Genomic DNA, 23,367 nt, shown 5'->3' with positions numbered 1-23,367 from the left:
GTTAGTTTGTCCTGTTAGGATGTTTACGTCTTTCTTGTTGAGCACAGGACTGTGCTGTCGACTGAAATGTTCTGGAGATGTTCTCAAGGGCGTTACACACGCCAGCGGTTGACATCATGTCCCGCAGAATGAGAAAGAAAAATGAAAGCTGTGGGGTGGGGAATGACTGGGAGATGGAGAAAGAAAAACATGAGAGGACAAAAAAGTGATGAACAGATGGATAGAAAGACCCAGAATATAGTGGCGAATGAACACACACACACACAGAGGGAAACACACGCACACACAGAGTAATGGCTGTACATTCTCACCACGGCTCTATTCTCTAGACGTGAACAATCGTTACTTTGTGTGTCGAAGAGCTTTACATACGGTGCATTCCATACTCAGCTCTGAGCCAATGAAATCGCAGCAGGAAGAGGGTCAATCCAGAGGGTCCTGAAGAATGTCTGTGCCATTGATTCCATTCCAGGATGACCTCTGGAGAACCGCTTTCCCTCTCTCTCTCTCTCTCTCTCTCTCTCTCTCTCTCTCTCTCTCTCTCTGTCTCTCTCTCGCTCTCTCTCCACAGCTGGGAATGCTTAAAGTAGAGGTCGGAGCATGAGCTCTATATATATATACACACACACACACACACACACACACACATGCACACACTGCATCCCAAATCCACATGTGCAAAACACACCCATATTGGAAACAACACACATTCCCCTCCTTCCCTTTGTTTTTATGCATTTCTTTCTTACTGTCTGTCTCTGCATTCTAGTTTGAACAATGTTTAAAAAGATTTTTAAAAGTGCATCCTAAATCTCTATAGTATGACAAAAGTTACCAGATATTTTTTGATGTGTTTTCAAAGCAAGCCTGTATGCATTTAAGCTAATGTTGCTTACAGTCTTCTGCGCATTGACTATTCTCTGATTCTTTTTGATTATGAAAAGTGCTTTGAAGTGATAGTGACTTATGTGCACAAACACATGTGTTACAAGTAATAATCTTTGATTTCATTTACACAGACCTTAAGCCCACAATCTAATCTGAAACTTTAATGCCATTCTTTTTGTTTCATAGTATGAATGTACAGAACTGGGATGCAGGCAGACATTCCTCCTGCTTACTGTATTTCTCTGTCTCTTGCTCTCTCAAAACCTTTGCTGTCATTTGGTCTGGAACGTCCAAGGATGCAATCATTTCAGCATCTGATATCAGAGATAAAGTGATTGATTATTAATGTCTGGTCTGTTGTTCATCATTAATCTGAAGTATAGTTTGATCCTCAAGTCTGATGAAAGCAGTGTGTCTGTCTTTTTAATGGCTTGTTCACATGCACTTCACCTGACACGTGATTGGGTCAGAAACAAAGCCCACTGTATCCATGGCAATGGCATGCAGAACAAAAAGTTTGGACTTAGAGGCAGAACTTTGAGCCCACTTATCAAAGTTATCGAAATAATCCAGTGGAAACATCCAGTATTTATCATAACTTTATGTAAGTAGCAATAAAACACCTTGTTATCGATCATTTTTTAATCCCACACTACATTTTATTGCTCAGAAGGTGTTGTTTCAAAGTTCATGTGATTGCTTAGCTGGAAAATTTCACAAAGAGCATATCTGGGTCATATTTCACCCAAAACATGAAGAAATTACATTATATTATACATACAAACCGAAGCCTGTTTTAGGAGCCTTTTCACATTGTTATTTTGATACAGTTAGAACCCCTCCTCCAATTTAAATAAACACATAGGGGCGGTTTCCCGGACAGGGTTTAGATTAATCCAGGACTAGCCTTAGTTATTGTTTTTACAAACAAACCTTACAAAAAACTATACTTGTGTAGAGGGGTCATGTCTCATTACTCCACATTACGTTGTTTATTTACTACAGTATTAACTTATACTATACTGCCATGATTGTATAAATATTGTACAATTTAAAAATGTCATTATGTATATTTTTACATGATGATGATGAGATCGTAAAATATCACAAATGTCACAAAGTCACATATTAAAATGGTGCAAAAATAAGAGTAATTTCCAAATGTGCATTGTATTTTTAATTTTTACACAATCAAATGCTTCATCAAATCCATTCCACTTGCCTCATTAAGGGGTGGTTTCTCAGACAGGGATTATCTTAAGACAGGACTAGACCTTAGTTTAATTAGGGAATATAACTAGTTTTAACAAACATGCCTTACCAAAAACATTACGTGTGTGCATTTTGAGATAAAACAAAGGGCGCTGATGTATTTTAAGATATGTCAGTCCAAGTTGTTTTCAGTTTGGAAAGCTCTTACATTTATTTTAGTCTAGGACTAAACTGCACTCCCGCTAGGGCTGGAACTCAAGGTAAACAAAGCTTTTAGGCTATAACAGCAATTGTTTAATTAGAAGGCACCTGAACACAAGAAAATTACATCTACTCCAGTAAACGTTTTGGACCCACCCACATTTTTTTTTGCTTGACGCCCATGACTTAAAGTTGGGATGAGAGTGTATATGATTCAGGATGTCTAAGGTTAAATATGTCCTCTATTTCTTTTCTGCACAGAAGTTCAGGAGGAGGGTTCAGGAGTCAACACAGGTCCTGCGGGAATTGGAAATCTCATTACGGACCAATCATATTGGGTGAGATCACCTGTCCATGTATTTGTATCGATTATTTCATGTTTACACATGTGATTACTGTTCTGTGAACCACACACTGGCTATGTTTACATGCACAAAATATAGTCAATCCGACTGAATTTAATCAAATTGAAGGTTATAACAATACAGTTTACATGTACCCTAAACATTGCAATCTGATTAAAATTAAAATAAAGTTTACATGTCCATTCTATATAATTGGAACCAAACGTCTACGCAAGCGCAGAGCCAGGGTTGCCAGATTTGCATCTCAAAACCATCACATTCAGAGGTAGTCGAAACCCCTTTCGACCGGATTGCTTTTGTAGTGTAAACGCACATGTGGTTGAATGCGTTCTAATAGCCACACGCGACCACCTTCTCTCCACCCATTTATCTAATCTGAGGTACTGAACACAATGTTTTACGTCTTTTCTGATTAATGGCGCGAACACACGATGTACAGTGTTTTTTTGCCTTTCAATGATAAAACCTAAAGGTATTGCGGAGGATTTTCTTTTTCCGGGTGGATCATCAAGACTATTGGTTCTCCTAGTTGTCAGTCAAGAGTGTTGCGCAATTGCTTTTTTTTAAAAAGTGGAGAAGGCGGTTCTTTTCTAAAATTCTAGAAAATCCTCTGCTACACCTTTAAGCGGCTGATCTCCGCAGTTTCATTTTGCAAGCGTGTGAAAGTTGAGCGACCTTATTTCATCAATTGCGCTGAAAATTCAGAGAAAGCTCTAACATATACATGTACAAAACACTGTGCAGCATGTTTACTTACAACACAAGCAGTGGACTCCGGCATAATATTAGTTTGCGTCCACATAAACTCATCATTACTCCCGCTGGCATTTAAATGACAGCGGAGAGACTCGCCCACCATCTCGACAGACCACCCTCCCTCACAGTATTGAGGACAGAAGCGGTCGAAAGTGGACAAAAGAGACAGATTTAAATACCAGGTGTAAACGTGATGCCTCCACTTGTGATCCGATCGATGAAAACACATCTTAAAAAAAATCTCTGGCACTATTAAACCTTAAAATAAATTAAATAACATTAATTTACCCGACTCTGCATTTGTAGCCAAATACTCATAATAGGAACTTAATAGCAGTGGAAATTTTTATAAATGATAATAAGTTAATAAGTTATTCTGGAATTACACACACTGTACTAAAACATTCCATAACAATACTGCCTACTGTATAATACTTACTAAATACAAAATAGTAGCCTATGTAAAACAGTATGCATTCACATTATTTCAAATATTAGTTTGTCACGCAAAGTTATCATCTAGGAAAAGAAACTTTTTTACTTTTTAATCGAGTTTTGGTAGTCCAATTAAAATGATTAGTGCAAGACATGTGACCCATGCTGGCAACACGGTCCGCGTAACGCTTTGCAGTTCTTTTTTCAATTTGCACCATCAAAATAAATCAAAATGGTTTCAAACTTTCATTTTTCAATTTTCATGAGTACTTTACAAACGGATAATTGTCTTTTGGTTTAATTTTCAATTCTACGTGTTTGGGTTGTTGCTTTGGAGTTTCGGGTTTTGGAACAAACAGAAAAATTATAACTTATTCTAATTTTCCATTTCTGTGTTTGCGCTTGCGGCTGGAACGTACCATTATCGCGGGGGGTGGGGTGTAGTCTATAGCACGTTCACATACCCACAGCGCTATCGCGTTAAACTTTACGTTATACTTGACAACCATGTCACTTTCACTTTTGTTTTCCTTTTTAAAAAACTTTGTTAGGGTATAAGCCGCGAATGCCCACCCCGTGACGCCTGCCCTGTTATATTGGCTAATTTACTAGCCATATTAATATTTGAGATATCCTCAGTGTATCCATTCACAGCTCTTTTACCAGCTAACGGATCATACCTACAGTGTGTTACAAAACATGGTAGTGTACTAATAAAAGTGAATACAAATCTACATCTAATACAAAGATGCATTCATCCATAGGGATGTGCAAAAATATCGATACAGCTAACTATCGTAGCGATAGTGTATCGATATTTCGATCTCACTATCGATATTTAAAAAAAACCCATCAAATCCCTCTGTGTGTGTCAAACGACCTCCTCTGCCGCTGCTGTAGTTGTCACTGTCCGGTTGTCTGCCATATACGGCCATTCGGCCAATGTCTCAGAAGTTAGAGGGAGTGAGAAAATGGCAGAAAATGTAAAAACACCTGCAGCTTTCAAAGATGGTGCTCTATTTTTTGTAGGTGCTCTATTTTTGATTACATTTTTGATAAGTAATGCAATGTATCGCAAAATGCAACGCACTGCATTGTATCGTGATACGTATCATAGCCCTTGCCAATACCCGGCCCTATTCATCCACATGCGTGTCTCACATTTTGGTTTTAAAACATGGAGAAATTAGAAAATAAAGTGCAGGACTTGCTTGATATTAAAGGGGCTGTACGTAAGTTGAGAAATTTCTAACCGTTACTGACACCAGTGGCCGTTATAGAAACTGCAGCCAGTCTCATGCTCGTTCTCGGTGGACACACTCGTACGAGGATGACCACAACAACCAGAGTTGCCGTAGCAACCACAGACAGCTCATTGAGATTCACCAGCATGTTTACAAATGTAAGAAAAGTTACAGTACTGTAAGGTTATTGTTTGACAGACCATATTTTAGTAAATGTTCCAGTGCTACTTTATATTTTCAACTGAAGTCTACTTCTAAAAGTTTTGTAACACGACACTGTAAAACACACTCACTTACAATCTTAATGCAATCGTGCTCTGAATAAAAATAATTCATATAAGAAAGTAACTTTTGAAACGGTCCTGTGCTACATGCTATCGTCAGCATTACACCACAAAATCAATAAAATAATATATTACAAATGCCCTGTAACTATGTCTTACCTTTGCAGTAAAAAGAAAGCCAGCTCGAGGTCTGTTTTCATAGCCAGCGCTGACTGGAGCTCCCTCCAAGAATCAAATGCCAATCCGATGTTTACTCTTGTCTTTGCCCCGACACCGGTCACGCTCTATTTTGGCCGCACTAGATAAGGATTTTTTTCAAACTTACGAGGAGTTTCCGTGAGTGTCTGGATTGTGCTGGAAGCTGGTTGCTTCTTTCCATCTACAGAGTCCATTTGAAACATGCTAGTAATTGCCGCTGTTTACTAATGACTGACGTACGCGTCTATATGGAACGCACAAGTAGACGAGCACGCGCATGCCGTCACATTTTGAATTTCGCGCCAATTCGGACTCGACTCAAACACACAAAAGAGCCTACAGGCTGATAGAGACAACCGTGGAGGACAGTCAAGGTGTCATTCTTAAGCAATATCGCTCGAGTAGGAGTGCGACACAGCTCCACATCATCACGGCTGCGACTAGGCCAGAGGCACGAGGCCGTAGGCCGAGTGCCGGAGGCAATCACAGCCGTGATGATATAGAGCTATATCACACGACTCCGAGAGCGATATTGCTTTTATACAACAGTTCGACGGCACACGTTTGAAAAACGAAAACTAGAAAACAACAACGGAGTTATTTTAAAAGCCTCTTTGTTTGAGAACTACTTCTTCCGCCACGGATTTGAGGGCGGCCAGAATGACAGGTAAAACTTTCGGCTGCTTTGAAGCTCATAACAACTCAATGGACGGAAAAGCCGTTACTTTATATTACCGTTTCTTGGTCACAAAGTGTAGTTTTAAGATTAGTTCAGTCGAGAATGTATATGTATTATATTTAAATCTGCAGCCAATTAGTAAAGATAGCGCCTGTTTGAACGTTTGCTTAGTGAGATTCGGTACGAATGAGAACCAAAGCATGAGCGGACATCAGTGTTCACTCGCCCCGCTGACCACCGCCCTCTCTGGGCTACATTTCTGACAGAGATACCCCGGCTCTCATGTTGGCCTTGTTTGTTTATGATCGTCAAAATGAGATCAAATCAGCAGTATTTGGTGTCATGATCAAACTATTACTTGTTTTTTAATTCATATTTAGTGTTTTTTGTGTTGTTATTGTTTTGGCGCGAGGTAAAAGTTAATAAAACTATTTGTATAACGTTACTATTGCTTTCTCATTTATTCTTAACGTGATACGAGCACTCGATTATTATTATTAAACTTTATTCTTGTCAGTACTATATAAAACGGTTTTTTATAAGTGTCAGAGAGATGTTTTTGCATGCTGCTTATAAATATACCAGTGGCGATATCTCATAACATGTTTTAATAGTCAGGTCACGATAAAGTAAATGATCAATGTCCACATTTAAAAGCTGCGGTGCTTACCTGCAGTTCCACGGTGTTTTCGCGTTCTGATAAGAAATATAGCTCCAGAAAAAAAACGAGTGTTTATATTCCTCTTTCCAAGTGTTAATAATCCACACGATGTGACAAGACATTTCTCCCATTAACTGTAACGTAACATCCAAGAGCGCTGATCTTTGACTAATAACTTCAGATTGGGGATTCAGACTGATTTATGAGCTAGTAAACTAATGAGATACACGGAGAGTGATTCAAACAGCGCGTCTGTGTTTTTCCATTCAGAGATGAGCCTGTTTAGGACCTCCATTCACTAGGTGGCGGAATAATACTAAAGGTGAAGCGGCTACAGTGCTGTTATCAGCACAATATCGTATGGCTCTTAGCCAATCAGATTCGAGAACCAGAAAGAACTGTTGTATAATTTCTATTACATTATGGTTGGCTCATAAATATACAAATGAAAACTCTATCCTAAAGATTTTTTAAAGTACTAACCTACATTTAGCCCCTTTAAAATATTTATTTAGAGAGATAAAGTTCGGGACCTGATTGGTGTTGAAGAGTTATTAAGAGTGATGATAAGACATGAAAACAGACAGATCCGAGCCCGGTATATATACATTTACATAGAATTACAGTTTTAAAAATATTTATTTTGTCAAGAATTCAGGCAGATAAAATCTGTTATGTCTTAAGTAAATGTTTGGTTAACTGTTGGGGAAAAATATCTGACATCGACATCAGTGACCTGTATATTAGGATCTTTACAGTTTACATTACAGCATTACAGTAGATCTTAAAACTGTCTGTCTCAATGTCAATCAAACAATAAAAGAATGAAAATAGTTGAACATATATTAATATTGTTTTTGACTTTGTGTGAGCCAAATCTATTAGTCTTACCAGTGATGTTAAGGTATGGATGCAGTGATTTTGCTGATCGATTTTTTTCAAAACTGACATATTGCCAGCATGGGTCACATATGTTGAGAATTATGTTCACAGCTAATTAGGGATGTGCCGATTCACTTAACTCATGGTGCGATACGATTCAAAATATTGGTTTTACAATACAATTATCTCACATTTTTTGTTACAAATTGTGATTTTAGACAAATAGAAATGAAAAGTGTATAAAAGTGTGGTTTTCAGACAAAATTCTGCACATTTCTTTTAAATATACATATCTTGACAAATAACAAAACTAAATTGAGATTTTTAAACAAATCCCAAATCAAATGAAAAAAAATCTGAGTTTGCTCGCTGCTATCTCGCCTATAAAGCAAGGTGACAGCTTCAGCACCCCGCTGCCCTAAAATATGTACCGCATTCCATTTAATATTTCATCCGGCTTAAATCTTCACATATTTTTTTTTAAGTGTTTCGTTACATCCATACAGCTGATTAAACCCTGGAAATGGATAGTTAACATTTCTGAAATTCTTTAAAAGCTGAAAACTACACATTCAGTTGCATGCTGGGAACTGTGATTGACAGGAAGTGAAAAGGCTGATGAAACTTTGTGAGGTCAGGGTCACAAGAGGAAAATAGAAAGAGTTGATGTTCCAGACCTCCCTCCCTCCCTCCCTTACACACACACACACACACACACACACACACACACACACACACACACACACACACACACACACAGCTCTTGCCCTGCCATGTCCTAAAAGAATGTTATTATAGTTTCATTATTCAAGGCCAGTCCAGACCAGACAAACACAATCCAGTGATTATGAAGGCCAGACCTACTGCACTGAGATTTCAGCAGCCGTATGGTACTAAACTAGATTACGGAAATGATCTAACTAATCTAAATGAGATAAGACAGTATTATCCTATTCACAGCGGGTGGATGGACACAAAACAGCAAAATAGCAACACAAATCCTAACCAAGCATTACTGCTTTTGTTGATATGTTATCTCAACTCTACACAAAACTGCGACATAACTTATTACACAAAGCTTTTCTGGATCTCAAAATAAACGATTAAAACATAAATTAAATAAAAGTGTGTATTGAGCAGAAAAAAATTATGTTTTGTGTTAATATTATTCTGTCTATGTTGTGTATTTTTCTAATGTTGATTATGTTGATATACTGTTGAATACTTTAATCTACAACAACGTGTCATATTTTCTAAAATAAATATTTTTCTGGTTCTATATTTATTTTAATAAGTCAGAAACGTCTTCTCTGTGTCAGGCGCGGTGTGCGCGTGCAGCAGATGATGCAACTTATGGGTCCTCCAAAGGCTAGACCGTCTCATTTCAGTTCTCTTCATGGACTTGTGACCCCGGATTTCCACCGACTGCGGAACGGCTGCGGAGTCAATCGGTTTCCATTCAAGTCAATGTGTGTATTTCCACTGACTGTGCTCCGAATCCGTCACGGCTCCGGCCATCCGCAGCCCTCTGGCACAAATACGCAGAGCTTCTATTTTTGACGGATGCCGGACAGCTCCCCAAGGCGGAGCCATGACTCTATCGCGTGATCATACCTGAATTTGCGAGAACTTGTGTTTTCTTAATTAAATCTTTGCAATACAAACATTACAAACACACACAAATAAAGTCATTAACTCTTTAACCGCCAGCGTTTTTAAAAAAAGTTGCCAGCCAGCCCCAGCGTTTTTCATGATTTTCACAAAAGTTTAATGCCTTCCAGAAAATGTTCTTCTTCAAATATATAAACATACAATATACCAAATGAAAGAACAGACCCTCTGCTTTCAAACAAAAAAGCCAGTTTCATCCTACCTTTAGTAGTTCTTTTGTAATCAGCTTTTGAATATGGGTAGGTTTCTCCAAAAACACCACATTTTGAGCAAAAAGCAGAGATAATTCCATTTTTGTGACGGACTTTTCATAGAGATCCCATTCAGAGCGATCTTTAAAACAGACACGGACATGCAGCAGCTTGTCATAGGGCAATACTTCCGGTTTTAAAAAGTTGCGGAAGGGCGCCACCTGGTGGATAATAGCGGTATTGCGGAAAGACGGAAAATCTCGTCATTGGCGGGGAAGCGTTTTCTCTTAATTGACGAGATATCTCGTCAATGGCGGGGAAAGAGTTAATACAGAAACAACAAATAATAGACAAGAACAGAGCCAGGGGGAGTTTCAAATAAATCCATTAAAGATAGAGCATAAATAATTGGTTTTAGCAGCCTTCTTATTTTTTGAATTTTGGATGGATTTGATGTACTGCTCTGTCACGCGAGATCTCGTGTTGTGATCATAGGTTGTGATCTGGGCTGGTTTGTAAAAACGTCATAATTCAACGGCATAATGGGCAGAGACAGAACTAGGTATCGCACGATCATCACGTGAATTTGCGAGACCTCATGGGTCCTCGTCACTTCAGCAAGCAGCCGCTCTGCAACAAATATGGAACTGGTGGGTATTGGCGGAGTGCGGAGCCGTAACGCAGCGGAGCCGATCTGCAACCGCTCCGGAGTCGGTGGAAATCCGGGGGAAGGTTGCGACCTTCAAAGACTGAGTGCTTGTCTTTTGAGGTTGTGTCCTTAGAAGGACGCAGTCTTCGAATTGGGACACAACTGTTGGTTGTTGTGGTATTTGTGATTGGACGGCTGAGACAAAAGTGACATTGACAAGCTCAGTGTATCACTCAAAGTTGAACATTTTTCAACTCTGGGTGCTCAAAGCTGAGCATGGAAATAATGCAGATGAAACATTGGAAACAATGTAAAAGAAAGTCAGCCGCAGTTGTAAACGCCTTGGTTTACACGCCCCCATATTCTGTGTCTTTTGTGATCAATGTTTTATCCTGGGCTTTGTTGTGTTTCTTTTCTTGTTGGAGCACATGGCTCATGGTCTTTGTTTGCTATGTGCTCTTTTGTTCTATGTTAATTGTGGAAGCACATGACTCTTGTTTGTTTTCTATACCATGTGCTCTCCTATCATGAGTATTGGCCCTTCCCTTTAAAATTTTTTTTTTAAATTGTGTACACTTGAGTGGTCACCTTTTTGGGTGCACACGCTTGTCATTTAAAGATTATACTCTTTTAAGAATTTGGCTTATCTTATCACAGTGGTGAAGTTCTCAGGTGTTGACCTACTTTTCACTTCTCAAAAAAAGGTGAAAGTAACTTTTGATCATTTTTGATTCTTGAGGTCTTTGTCAGTGTGTGTTCATGCGGAGCTGTATTCTGGGATGTCTCTGCTGTGCCTTTGATGTATCTCTCATCGCTCTCCTTCTAGGGAGATATCCAGCTACATGAAACCTTTGCTTTCAGTGAACTGCGTTGGAGCAGCTTTTTTGTAAACTACTGACATTTCTAAGATTATGTTCCATGATGCGTATTTTATGTTTGTGTCCGTGAAGCTAATCAGTTTCTGAATGCTGGGACACACTGAGACTGTGATTTTTTTGCCCTGTTTAAGTACTGCAGGTGCAGTCGTATACTACTAGATAACAAAAATATCGAAGCATGACATATGCAAAATAATTCTTAAACAACTGTTGTCAAAGTGTTTTTAGTGGAGGTTTAAGCTGGTTTCCTCTGAAGGTCACATAAATGTAGTGCGTCACATCAGCCACAAAATAATGATTGACATACACCACAACGTATGACATCTACAGGATATCATTCAAAACCTAATAAACGATTACGTAATATTGGTGTTTTATATGTATACCCCCCAAAACATCAACCTTACACCAACTGAGCATGGGTTAATTTAAACCTAACTTTGGGTTTAGTGTGTGATATTGTCATTTTTTAAAATGATATTTTATTTCTGTTTTTTTCTGCCAATTGCTTTTTCTATCTCTGTTTAGGTGGGTGCGGGAGTTTCTGAATGAGGAGAACAAGGGTTTGGACGTATTGGTGGAGTATCTATCGTTTGCTCAGTATGCAGTCACGTAAGTCAGCCATAATTGCAGAGAACATGAACACAAAGAGTCCTTTCACCCATCTGCTGTGTGTGTGTGTGTGTGTGTGTGTGTGTGTGTGTGTGTGTGTGTGTGTGTGTGTGTGTGTGTGTGTGTGTGTGTGTGCGTGTGCGTGTGTGTACATGTGTGTGTGTGTGTGTGTGTGTGTGTGTTAGTCTCGCTGAGATCGGATCAGGTCACAAGATTCCATTTATGGCTTCTATAATTTTACAACCTGATAAGAAATCATGTCATCAAGTATGTGTTCTCTGGAAAAGACTGTTTTCACTCTACACCACAATATAACTTACTGCATGAGCCAATCAAAAGACCTTATTAATTATCTCACTTTCATTTACAATTTTTAAAATTTTAAATGTTTTAACAGATATTAGAAAAGCTTTAAAATATGCTAATATTTTTATATTTTTAATTGTGAAAAGCACACTATTGAAGATAAATAATTAAGTAATTATTTTATTTTCAATTAGTCCTAGAGTCATTTAGTCTTTTTTATTTAATAGTCATCTGGTAGACTGACTGGCTCATTATAGTTGTGCGTACGTCCTATGGCATAGCCAAGATGGAGTAGCCAAGACGACGTAGGCTATGCATCGGTTTTCATATATACTTCTGTGTTGTCATCCGCGTCGACGTGCAAACACACAAGCAGACCGCTGGTAGGCAGTATTCACCACACAGCATCTTAACCGCCAAAGAAGAAGCAACTTTGTCAGAAAACCCACAAACGCAGAAAAAACAGCAGCTTGTTATGTATGTTTTGAGAAGACAATGGAAGTAAATAGCCCGCAACTTTTGTTGTCCTCAACGTGGCCCATCTTTGTTCTCACCGTCGCAAACAGAAATACCTATGCAATTTTTTTACCTGACGGGAGGGGTTCTAGTCGACCAATCACAGTGCTTGTGGTCCACATAGAACTGAATTGCTGTTAAAATTTTGGCAAGGTAAACGTCAGGCTACGCAGACCTAAGTTTACTGTGCATGAACGGTGCATTTACACAGGACGTAAGCATTAATGCTTCCAATTCACTTTTAATGGGTGATGTCATGCGTTGCCGAACTGAATTGTGGATCCGTCGGAGCCACGTCAGTGCCGTTGAGCATTGAGGAGAGTTGAAATCAGCTCAACTTTATGGTAATGAGCTATGACGCGGTTCGGCGGCAACCAATCGGAAGGCGGAAATGTTCGGTGGCAACCAGTGCTTTAAGTGGGCCGGAACGCCCCGGTACTCAGTACCGCCACTTCCAAAAATAGCTCTTGAGCGTACCCCCACCTCTCCGTGCACCCAGAACGTGCTTTTAGCGTACTGGAACGCTCATTTGCACATCTGTTTAAAAATCAGAGGTTTAATTTAATCCTTTGGCTGCGCTGCGGCTTTTCAGAGCACCCTTAATGTACGCTTCCTAATTCGTCCCACCAAGAGCAGAGACTACATTACCCATACACCCTTGCATTTACAAGTTAAAAACGCATGCGTCGGTCAGTCAGTGTCAACGTGCTCTGGAGAGGTGTGTGTTTGTGTGTGAAACGCGCAACCATAGCTGCTCGGTTAATGAAAATACAATGAACACTTAAAGGCGGAGTCCACGATGTTTGAAAAACGCTTTGGAAAAGGAGACGGGATTCTATTGGGGTAGGGGCGTGTTTGTTTAGGTGATTTCAAATATCAACATTGGCTTTCAAACATTGTGGACTCCGCCTTTAATATGCCCTCCTGGTTTTAGACTCTGAGTAGTAAAAGAACAAGGTCAGAATCAGAGGACTCGCTGGCTGACATCCCACCAAGCCAGAATGATAGCTGCAGGTCAGATGCAAGCATTATTCAATACCGTTTTGTAGGTACGTATAATCTCCGCTGTCGCGGCTGTCAGTTTGGTTCCCCTCGACGCAACTTTGGATTTCCTCAGGCGATGTGCAGAAAACATTCTTAAAATTGTAATATACATTTAGTTTAATTGCTAAACTACAAGTGAACAAAATTTCAATGAATTTGAACGACGTACACAGTAGTTTTACCACCCGCAAAATGGAAAACAATGGGACAAAATAAATGACGTTCGAGTTTCAAATGGCCAGTATTTTGTTATTCTTAAACCCATAGACATGGTCTTGGTGTCATTTTAAAGTTTTTTCAAGCTCTTTTTATCTGAACAACTAGTTTTAGCATTTAACCATGCTTAAAATTTTACTCACATATCTACCTTTTGCACATTTTATTTATGTTCAAAAGCTCTTTCTACAGTAGCTCTTTCTAATGGTATTTTTTAAAAATCCTTTTGCACATTTTATTTATGTTCAGTAGCTATTTTTAGCTCAAGCAAATCCACAAACTTATAAAAGGATTAATAATTTTTACAAGGTCGTCTGTTGACTGCTGAATATAAAACCCCTTCAATATAGGAGTCTTGTCAGCAAAAAAAAAAAAAAATAGAGTACCGGCACCTCTTTCGGGCCACTTAAAGCACTGGCGGCAACCAATCGGAAGGCGAAAACCTCTGCCTGAGAGGAGTTCAGAGAATGCTTTCAAGCGTCAGAGCGTCCACTACACCTTTTCTTTAGCATCATTGGCAGGGCAGCCAGAGCTTTTATTGACACTCTCGCCGGTGGCTACACAGAGCTTTGCTCTAAAAACAAAGATTATTCATTGCTGTCCAATTATGTCAAAGTTTGTCCTTGATAATCTGGCTAGTGTACTGAAATGAAACAGGACTGATATGGTCACTGTATATTTGGGCCCTGGACTATCCAATAATACATAATTATGGAGATAGTATGACCTTTCTTTATTTAAATTTTATGCCAGTTCTTTTAGGCTAAGTTCAATGTTTACTTTGTTTACTACAGTGCTGTACAAACCCGTATTAAAAACACCAATAACAAAGTAAACCAACATTAAGGAAGTAAAACTGAAACAACAAGGGTATCATAAAATAATATATATTCATTGGCTGCCAATCCTATATAAGATTGGCAGCCAGTGTAGCTCTTGTAGTACCGACGTGATATGTTGAGTACATGTTTGGAAAAGTCAAAGCTAAAGTCATTGTCTGATATGTGTCATGCCAGCTACCCCTTTAGCCATAAAGTTGTTATACTGTAAAATGGTTACTGATTAAAATGCAAAGACAAAGCTATTTAAATCACTGGTTCTCAACTCTCCTTTGCCCCCATGGCCCAAAATATTTCTACTTAAAAAAATGTTTCAGAGCTTAACATGACTAAAAAGATGTATAATCATTACAAAAATAAACAAACAATATGATATATGTTAATTTTTAGTTGTTTTATATTATTTAAATGCTTTAAGTCATCTTAAGGCTCCCCTCGGGAAATCTGTTGAGGCCCCCTTTGGGCCCTGGTTGAGAAACCTTGATTTAAGTCCATTCCTGGAAGCTCACCCTCCTCTTACACACCTGCCAGTAGTTTTCAAGTAACCCTGAAGACGACGACAAGCTGATTTAGGTGTGTTCCACTGTAGCCCAGTTCGCTTGTTGTCTGTCCCACTTAGTATCCTAGTTTGGAATTGGTGTGTCCCAAGTACCACAAATTTGTTTTCTATTTAAAGGAACAGTATGTAAGAAATGTATATCAATTATTCATAAAATGGCCCTGATATGTCACTAGACATTAAGAAATCATTTTCATTTCAAATCCTTATATCACTGACAACAGTGGTCTGGCCAGGATATTGTCATTTAAAAAGTGGAGTTGCAGCCCTCAACTGATGTTTATGTTGTCATGTTGTGTATTGACCACCAGTTGTGTGATTGCAGTACCAGTTTTGACCACAATCCTACATACTGTTCCTTTAAATTGGGAGTGCAGATTCATGCACACTTTAATGGCTATACTACCCACATCTTGCAAGAAGGAGAAGTTTAGTGAGAATACTTTAAATTAATAAATTAAATAGTAAAAATTATCAATGAAAGAGAAGAGGAGGGATTGTATTTTGTTGTGTATAATTACTCAGTTACTACATTGTGTATTTTAGTTCTATTTGCCAAACTTCTTTAAGGGTCACAAATTATTCATATAATGCATGCATGCTGCTCTTTGTGCTCACCCTGATGTCCTGTTCTGTGTGTTTCACAGATATGATGGTGACAGTTCTGAGAACAGCACAGAAAACGTCATGGATAAATCAAAACCGTGGAGTCGATCCATTGAAGATCTCCATAGAGGAAACAGCCTTCAATCGCCCGTTACAGGAAGCATCTCCAGATCTAGCAGACATTCAACGCTAAGGTGTGCTCATTCATAAATGCAAACGTGTTGTTATACAAGCCATGCAGGTCAGTAGTGCCATCATAAGCGGCGTTTCGCATTTGTGCTTGGGGGACACCTACTGGCAAACAAGGGTACAGCAATACTTTGAGATTAGCGAGAGAGTGTGGCTTCATTGTTCACAATATGAATTCTTATATTTCTATTTCATGTCTGGGGGACAAACTTTGCCATCCTTAGTGCCATTCAGCTTAGTGTGTGTCTGACTGCAGGGAATGAGTACTTATCTCATGTGATTTCTGAAAGGCTCTTTTATAGTCACGAGGTCTGTAAGTCTTTAAATGACTTAGGAAAGGGTGCACACAAACCAAAAGTGGAACAGAGTTGATTTGTCTGTCTTGCTGGCTAACTGCTGACTCACATATCTTGTTTCTGTATTTCTGTAAAAGCAGAGAATAACTGCATCATATGAGAATGAATACAGGATTCCCTGTCTGGTGTTTATCAGTCTGATCATGAAACTGCTATTTACACTGACATAAAGTTTCAAGTCTTTGTCTTTTACATTGGATAAAGGTGAAATTTTGATTTGAGATTTCCTGATTGAGAGTTAAGTTTTTTTTTAGCTTGCTTGTCTTTTTGGGTAAGGTAAATTCAGCTTCACAATACAGGACTCTTGTCGTCTGTCATCTTCTTGTCATAATAACGTGCATGCTACACAAAACAACAGCTAAAGCCAGCCTAAGCTGGTCTCCTGGCCTAGTTTTGGACACTTTATAGCTGGCCTTCATACTGGAAGACCAGCTTAAACTATCTTGACCAGGCTGGATGCTTGGCTCAGCTGGCTGTTCTTAGCTGGTTAATGATGGAAATAACTGTTTTAAAGCCCCACCAACCTAAAAAGTTAGTTGCTAGTGTGTGTGCTGAAACATCCTGTAATTATACAAATCCATATTTTCTTCTTTGTGCAATCTCCTTTAAATTGCAACAGTCACACAAAACAGGCTGTTGGGGTCCCCTATCAATGTGATGTCACATTAATTACGTCCCAACCATAACCGCTCACAGACTCCACCTTATGAGAGCGTAGTTCAATCATCTTTTGACTGCTCGGCTCTGATCACGTCATTAACTGGCTCATACGCATTGCTAACTACAATGAGCACAGATTTGGCTATGATCTGGGCCTAATCTGGCCACACTACTGTGTAGTGTGAACTTGCCTTTAGATGCCATGCAAGCTGAAAGTGGAGATCCACTCTTGATAAGCTGTTAGGAGAGATGTGTCTTTTATAATGGAAACACCCCCTTACAGTACTTGGTGATCTGACCCATGCTAAATGACTATAGAGTTTGTTTGCTGATAAGACAGGCTTACAGTATCGCACCCAAGAAAAACATGTTAATTTAAATATAGTGGACGTTGAGTTAACATCATTTGAAACATAATCCTGTCAACCAACTGATAAAAGTTTTGTCTTATTGTAATATTTGAAATGTCTGAATCTGTAAAAACTAATGAAGTTGTTGCTCTGTCTGCAGTTTGCTGTTGTGTGTTCCCATCTGCAACACAAGGCACGTTCTGTTATCTGTTAGATAGAAAAAACACACAATTGACCTTCCTGTTCTTGATGGCCCCTTAATTTTCCTGTATCTCCTCATAGCCAGTGATGTTTATTTTATGCTCCATTGTTTAGAGGTTTTTTCCACATACACTAGTTTTGATTCTGTGTTTCTTTCTGTTTCTAGTAAGCATTAGGCTTGAGTCTTGTGGTATGTTTTTAGTAAACTTAATATTTAAATCATTAAACTTCTTTATGGCCTTCTGAAGGACACGGGCAGTGGCCCAATGTCCAAAGTGTTCACAGAAACGAGGGTATGTCTGCTGGGTTTACTGTTAATGTTTATCTCAGACTTTTGAGATTTTTTTGTATTCTGCATAAGTAAAAACAGAAGCACAAGGTTTCCGGTGCCAGTATTACTGTAGAAACACACTCATGGTACATAATTCACCGCTAGGCATCACTTCCATAAGTAAATCTATTCAGTGAAAGAGATGATTGATATTCACCTGGTCATGTGATTGTATTATGTCACTTTGTGTAAGGTGACATACTCCATTAAAGTCTGTGTAAAATCATTTTAAAGAATTGTTTCTAAACAAATATAAATGTATTGCTGAAACACGTTAAGCAGACTGTGAACTATGTAGTACTGAATTGTGTAGTTACCCCGTATATACTGTTAATCCACATTTCTGTGTTTAGGGCGGAGCTAAAACAGTGGCTCAATGATGCACTGGAGCCACTGAGCATGGCCCCGCCCCTAACAAAATTACGAGCATCCATTTGGGTTGTAGCGGTGTTTGAACGTTTAGAGAGTGGATAAGATAATGAACAGGCAGATAATCCTGCCTGTTTTTCCAAGATTTTGATAACTTATTTTATGTATTTGGCTTTTTTTAATCATTCAAGTTTGGCTTGGTGGGTAATGACACATTTTTCTGGAGTGTGACGAACTGAGAACACATTTAATATTGGCCTTTACACAGACTTTAAGTTAAACCGTTTTCATTAGGCTACTGATGTGACTAGAGTCTTAAGATGAGTTTATATTATTGTAAGTACTTTAGAAGTACTTCTTAAGGGCTCGTTATAGTTGTGCGTAGGTCCTACGGCGTAGCCGCGAAGGCGTAGGTTCTGCGTCAGATTTCATTTACGGAACATTCACACGGGGCGTAAGCGTTAACGCTTAACGGAAGGCTTGTCTGAAGCGTGGCCAACAGCCAATCACAGTGGCCAGTACACATGATCCGGTCTTCCATAAACGTAATTGGCTGGCTCTGCCTAGGTTATTTCCATAAGGTGATCTGATTGGCTGATGCACGCGTTGCCACTTGAAAAGTTGAGAAATGTTCAACTTCTGCCGCGAGCAACGGCACTGACGCATCGCAGACGGATCCACAATTCAGTTCGGCAACGCATGATGTCACCCATTGAAAGTAAATGGGAAGCGTTAACGCTGACGCCCCGTGTGAATGTTATACTTTTGCGTCGTCGTCCGCGTCGATGTGCAAACACATGCAGACCGCTGGTAGGCAGTATCCACGTGTGTAACCACAGTAGCAGCGCGACCGTCAATAAAGAAGAAGCTTGGCAAGTTAACCCACAAACGAAGAAGAAACAGCAACATGTTTCGTATGATTTGAGAAGACCAGCAATGATGGAAGTAAATAAACAGCGATTTTTGTTGCAGTTTGAGTTAAGTCACTCCTCAACTTGGCTCATCTTTGTTTTCACCATCGTAAATATCTATGACGCAGTTTTTTTACCTGACGGGAGGGGTTCTGGTGGACCAATCACAGCTCTTGCGGTCCGCGTAGAACTGACGCACTTTTAAAAATTTTGCGAGGTGCACGTCAGGCTACGCAGAACTACGCCAGGCTATGGATAACCTACACCGTAGAGCTTACGCACAACTATAAATCGGGCTTTATTTATATCAAAATTTTTTAAAAATTTTTTTGTGAGGGTAAAATGACTTAAAACTGTTGTCCATAATTCTCAAATATGTAGTCGCATCGCAGCCTTTTATAGTACTTTGCCAGTAAATATTTCAGTAGCGTCACAAGATGTGCTGGGTATGACACACACACACACACACACACACACATAGAGTACAGAGCAGTCAGTGCCTTAAGGAAGGCTTTGTGCTCAATGTTGAAAACTCATTCAGACTTCACACATACACACATATTTTAAATATCACACTCATGTTTCCACTGACCGCTAGAATTTCACTCATGTGGTTTCTTCACATATTTACTTATAGTCTGTTTTAACTCAGCCAAACAACACCTTTCATTTTCAAACAAATCTATAAGATCTTTCTGAATCATGGAGTACTAAAGTGTGTGCGTGTGTGTGTGTGCGAGTGTGTGTGTTTGTGATTAATGTCTGTGTCATATAACCGGATGAATGAATGTGCTTTTGTTGAACACAATATTCATAACTTGTTCTGTATCTGTCAGGTGTTTCAAAAGCTCACAGCACACAGGCTTAAACAGGTTCTTTGTGAAGTTGAACCTTCCAGCTATGTATTTAATGAAATAATAATATCACTTTTATATAATGTGGCAAGCAACTTCTACAGTGCCTAATACTGCTTATCTTAAGAGTGACAGTGGAGAATGTATAAGTTTTAGATGGTTTCATCTGAAATAAAATAGAATATTAAATAAACCTCCAGAAATCTTGGTCAGTGTTTCATAGTTTACACTTGTCATTTAATTTTTTTATTCTGTTATTGGAAATAAAACTGCAATTCTTACTTTTTTACTGTATTAATGCTTTAGGGTTAATAATGATAACTAACTGTGTGTGTGTAAACCTCCTCTAGCCTGACTCCTGTGTACACTGTTTACACTGCTCTGTTTGTGTGCATGTTTGTTATTTAGCAAACATTTGTTTATCAGTGTTTGTTAGCAGAATGTGTATGTATTGTACCTGTTTGTGTTTGTGTGTTTGCACTCTTTGTATTGTGTGTGGTCCCTCTCTCTCCTCACACATAAAAAACCTTTGGCTGGGTCCTGATAGTTGGTATGCATGTCAATGATGCTGTTGTTGTGTTGTTGGAGGTGATATGTGTGCACAGGGCACTTTAACAGCTCAATGACAACACAACTCTTTTGATCACACACACAATCCTCAATCACACATGTACTGCTAAATACAAGCACCATTTAATGATACTGACATGAACTAGAAGTGTTGTTTTAACATTTCAGTTTAAAGCACTTCTTTTCTGTAAAAGTTTCTGGTTTTTCAATATCAAAAACTTTTGATATTGTTTTGAATTTAACCAGAATGTGATACGCAAAATTGTGATGATTTTTAAATGTCTGTTTATCTGTGTTTGTTCTTAAGGTCTAATACATTACCCAGCAGGAGAACGTTGAAGAATTCAAGATTAGTTTGTAAGAAAGATGACGTTCATGTCTGTATCATGTGCCTACGAGCCATCATGAACTACCAGGTACAATTTATATACGCACACACACCAAACATTAGATATTAACAAGATGCCACAGTTCTAGTACTATGAATGGGGGAAAGTTATACGCTCAATATAGTTCTGTAGAGATGAAAGTCCCGCCTCCCAGTAATAAAGGCCAAACGTCAATCATCAAAGACTGATGGTTGTATGTGAGGGGGGCGCAGTGAACCTTTGAGCATGCTCAGTAGCTGGAGCGACCTGAAACCACACAACCATAAATACAATTGGTGTAAAGCGGTTTGGTCTGTAAAGATAGCTCATGTTTTATGCTCAGTTAATAAATCTTAAAAAGCATGCTATGTTTACTAATGAGATCTCTCTCGTTTTTTTTTCAGTATGGCTTCAACCTGGTAATGTCTCACCCACATGCTGTGAATGAAATTGCACTAAGTCTAAACAATAAGAATCCCAGGTAACCAACTGAGATGAATGTGTATGTGATCGTGTGAGCAAAGAGAGAGAGATGAGAGAGAAGGGGAGAGAAGTACTCCAATAAAGCTTTCCCAGAATTCCCTTCATTCATTTATGCTGTGACTAGCTGGGTCATAAATACAGGAACTACAACAAAAGACCCCAAAAGACCCCTCTCTCTCTCGCGCTCTCTCTCTTTCTCTATCTCTCTCGCTCTCTCTTTGCGGGTTATTTATGTGTGGTAGGGTGGTATTGTACTTCTACAGTATTTATTACCTAAATAAGTGTAATATCGGCTTAAATGAATCAATCTGCATGCAAACCTTTTGTACATTTTGTAAACTTGATTGGGATGGTCTGGATTGAAATATTGTTAAAGTGGAACTCCACCCTAAAACAACATTATGCTCCAACACTATATTTCATCACATATATGTAGTTGATTGTGCTGCCATCAAATGTACTAACTCCATATAAAACATGAAAGCTTTTAACTGCAACAGTAAGAAAGAAAATGCACGACTGCATATTCTGAACGTTCTAAATGGGGGCGGGTCTTGAGGCGAGATGATTGACGGTAGATGATAACATTCTTTGATTGACAGCTGCACAGGATGAGCTAACATTAGCTTGCTTTGCTCGTGTTCATAATAACAAAAACATGATAATAACTTTCTGTATGTTTACCATAATTACACAAAACAAGCAACAACTAAGCCAAATTATGTTTTAGATATTTTGACCATTTACATTACCTGAGTCCACGAAAAAACTGGGCTAAAAACAGTACTCAAAATGTTGATGTAAACAATAAAAACTACCGGTGACCTGAATTTGTTGTCCTAACATCCACATAGTGCACAGGTTCTAGTCATCTTTTATCGAGGGTTTTGCTGATTTCCCCTTCAGATAAACGGTAAAAGCGGAGTTACTCTTTGGTTGGGTTCGTCTGCCGGCTAACTTCAAGTTGACTTGAGTTGATTTGAGAGCAGGTTGAGCGGTACAAGAAGTTATTAGACTTGTTCGGCTTCGTTCGGCGCCGCGGGAATGGACAGCTGGATGGCGTCGGGGTACCGCGGGAGCGATTCGCGAAATCATACGGAAGAGTTTGCTTTTAAATCGCTCTCGCAGAACCTTGACGTCATCCGGCTGTCGGTTCTTGCGGCGCCGCATAGAGTCGAACAAATCTGAAGGCTGCATCGGTCAGTGGTTAGTGGGTGGAGCTAAAGACTCAGTTTAGCGCAGTGCATTCTGGTTAATTGAGTCCATCAAAGACTGTTACGAAAATTCTGCTTCAAGACACTACCAATCTAATAATCGAAATTGTGCAGATTTCTTTTTTTTTCTCATGTAAAATGCAAAATGGACATAAATTACCCGTGAAAACAGGCTAAAATGTCTAGCGTTCAATTCCACTTTAAACATCTAATTCACACGATACGCGAATTAAGCAAATACATTGTGTTATACATGCGTAGTTGGTCGCTTGAACATTTTGTGTAACTCGCTTCATACGCACATGAAATTTGCGTCATTCGTGCGTGAAATTTAGATGCAAATATGCTTAATTCGCCGACTTTAACTAGATTGTAAAATTGCCTCTATGTAGGTGTGAGCAAAAAGTTTTGGGTGTGTCCTTGAAAATGCAAATGAGCTGATCTCTGCACTAAAATACTTCATCTACACTTTCATTTGTAGCTTAAACAAAACATGTATATAATAAAAATGCATGGGGTAATGGATGTGTAAAACATTAGATGTGAGCATGTTTCAGTTTAGGGGAATCCTGTATTTCATGCAAACCTAATAACAACATCATAGTTATAATAAATGTGA

The 23,367-nt window shown here is 38.9% G+C and overlaps 1 protein-coding gene across 5 annotated transcripts in view; it reads left to right on the top strand.

The window, feature by feature from the left end:
* The window catches only part of fmnl2a (formin-like 2a), a 79,896-nt gene that overhangs the window by 30,857 nt on the left and 25,672 nt on the right, over nucleotides 1-23,367 (top strand). For all 5 annotated transcript variants that reach the window (XM_055214623.2, XM_055214625.2, XM_055214622.2 and 2 more), the window contains exons 4-8: nucleotides 2,563-2,639; nucleotides 11,723-11,806; nucleotides 15,934-16,086; nucleotides 20,991-21,099; nucleotides 21,456-21,532. In XM_055214623.2, the coding sequence (XP_055070598.1) occupies nucleotides 2,563-2,639; nucleotides 11,723-11,806; nucleotides 15,934-16,086; nucleotides 20,991-21,099; nucleotides 21,456-21,532 (500 nt within the window). The remainder of the gene's footprint in view (nucleotides 1-2,562; nucleotides 2,640-11,722; nucleotides 11,807-15,933; nucleotides 16,087-20,990; nucleotides 21,100-21,455; nucleotides 21,533-23,367) is intronic.

Source organism: Misgurnus anguillicaudatus, chromosome 17 (genome assembly GCF_027580225.2).
Source record: "Misgurnus anguillicaudatus chromosome 17, ASM2758022v2, whole genome shotgun sequence".
In the NCBI taxonomy this organism is placed as follows: Eukaryota; Metazoa; Chordata; class Actinopteri; order Cypriniformes; family Cobitidae; genus Misgurnus; species Misgurnus anguillicaudatus.
This window is presented reverse-complemented; position numbering and strand designations above follow the sequence as displayed.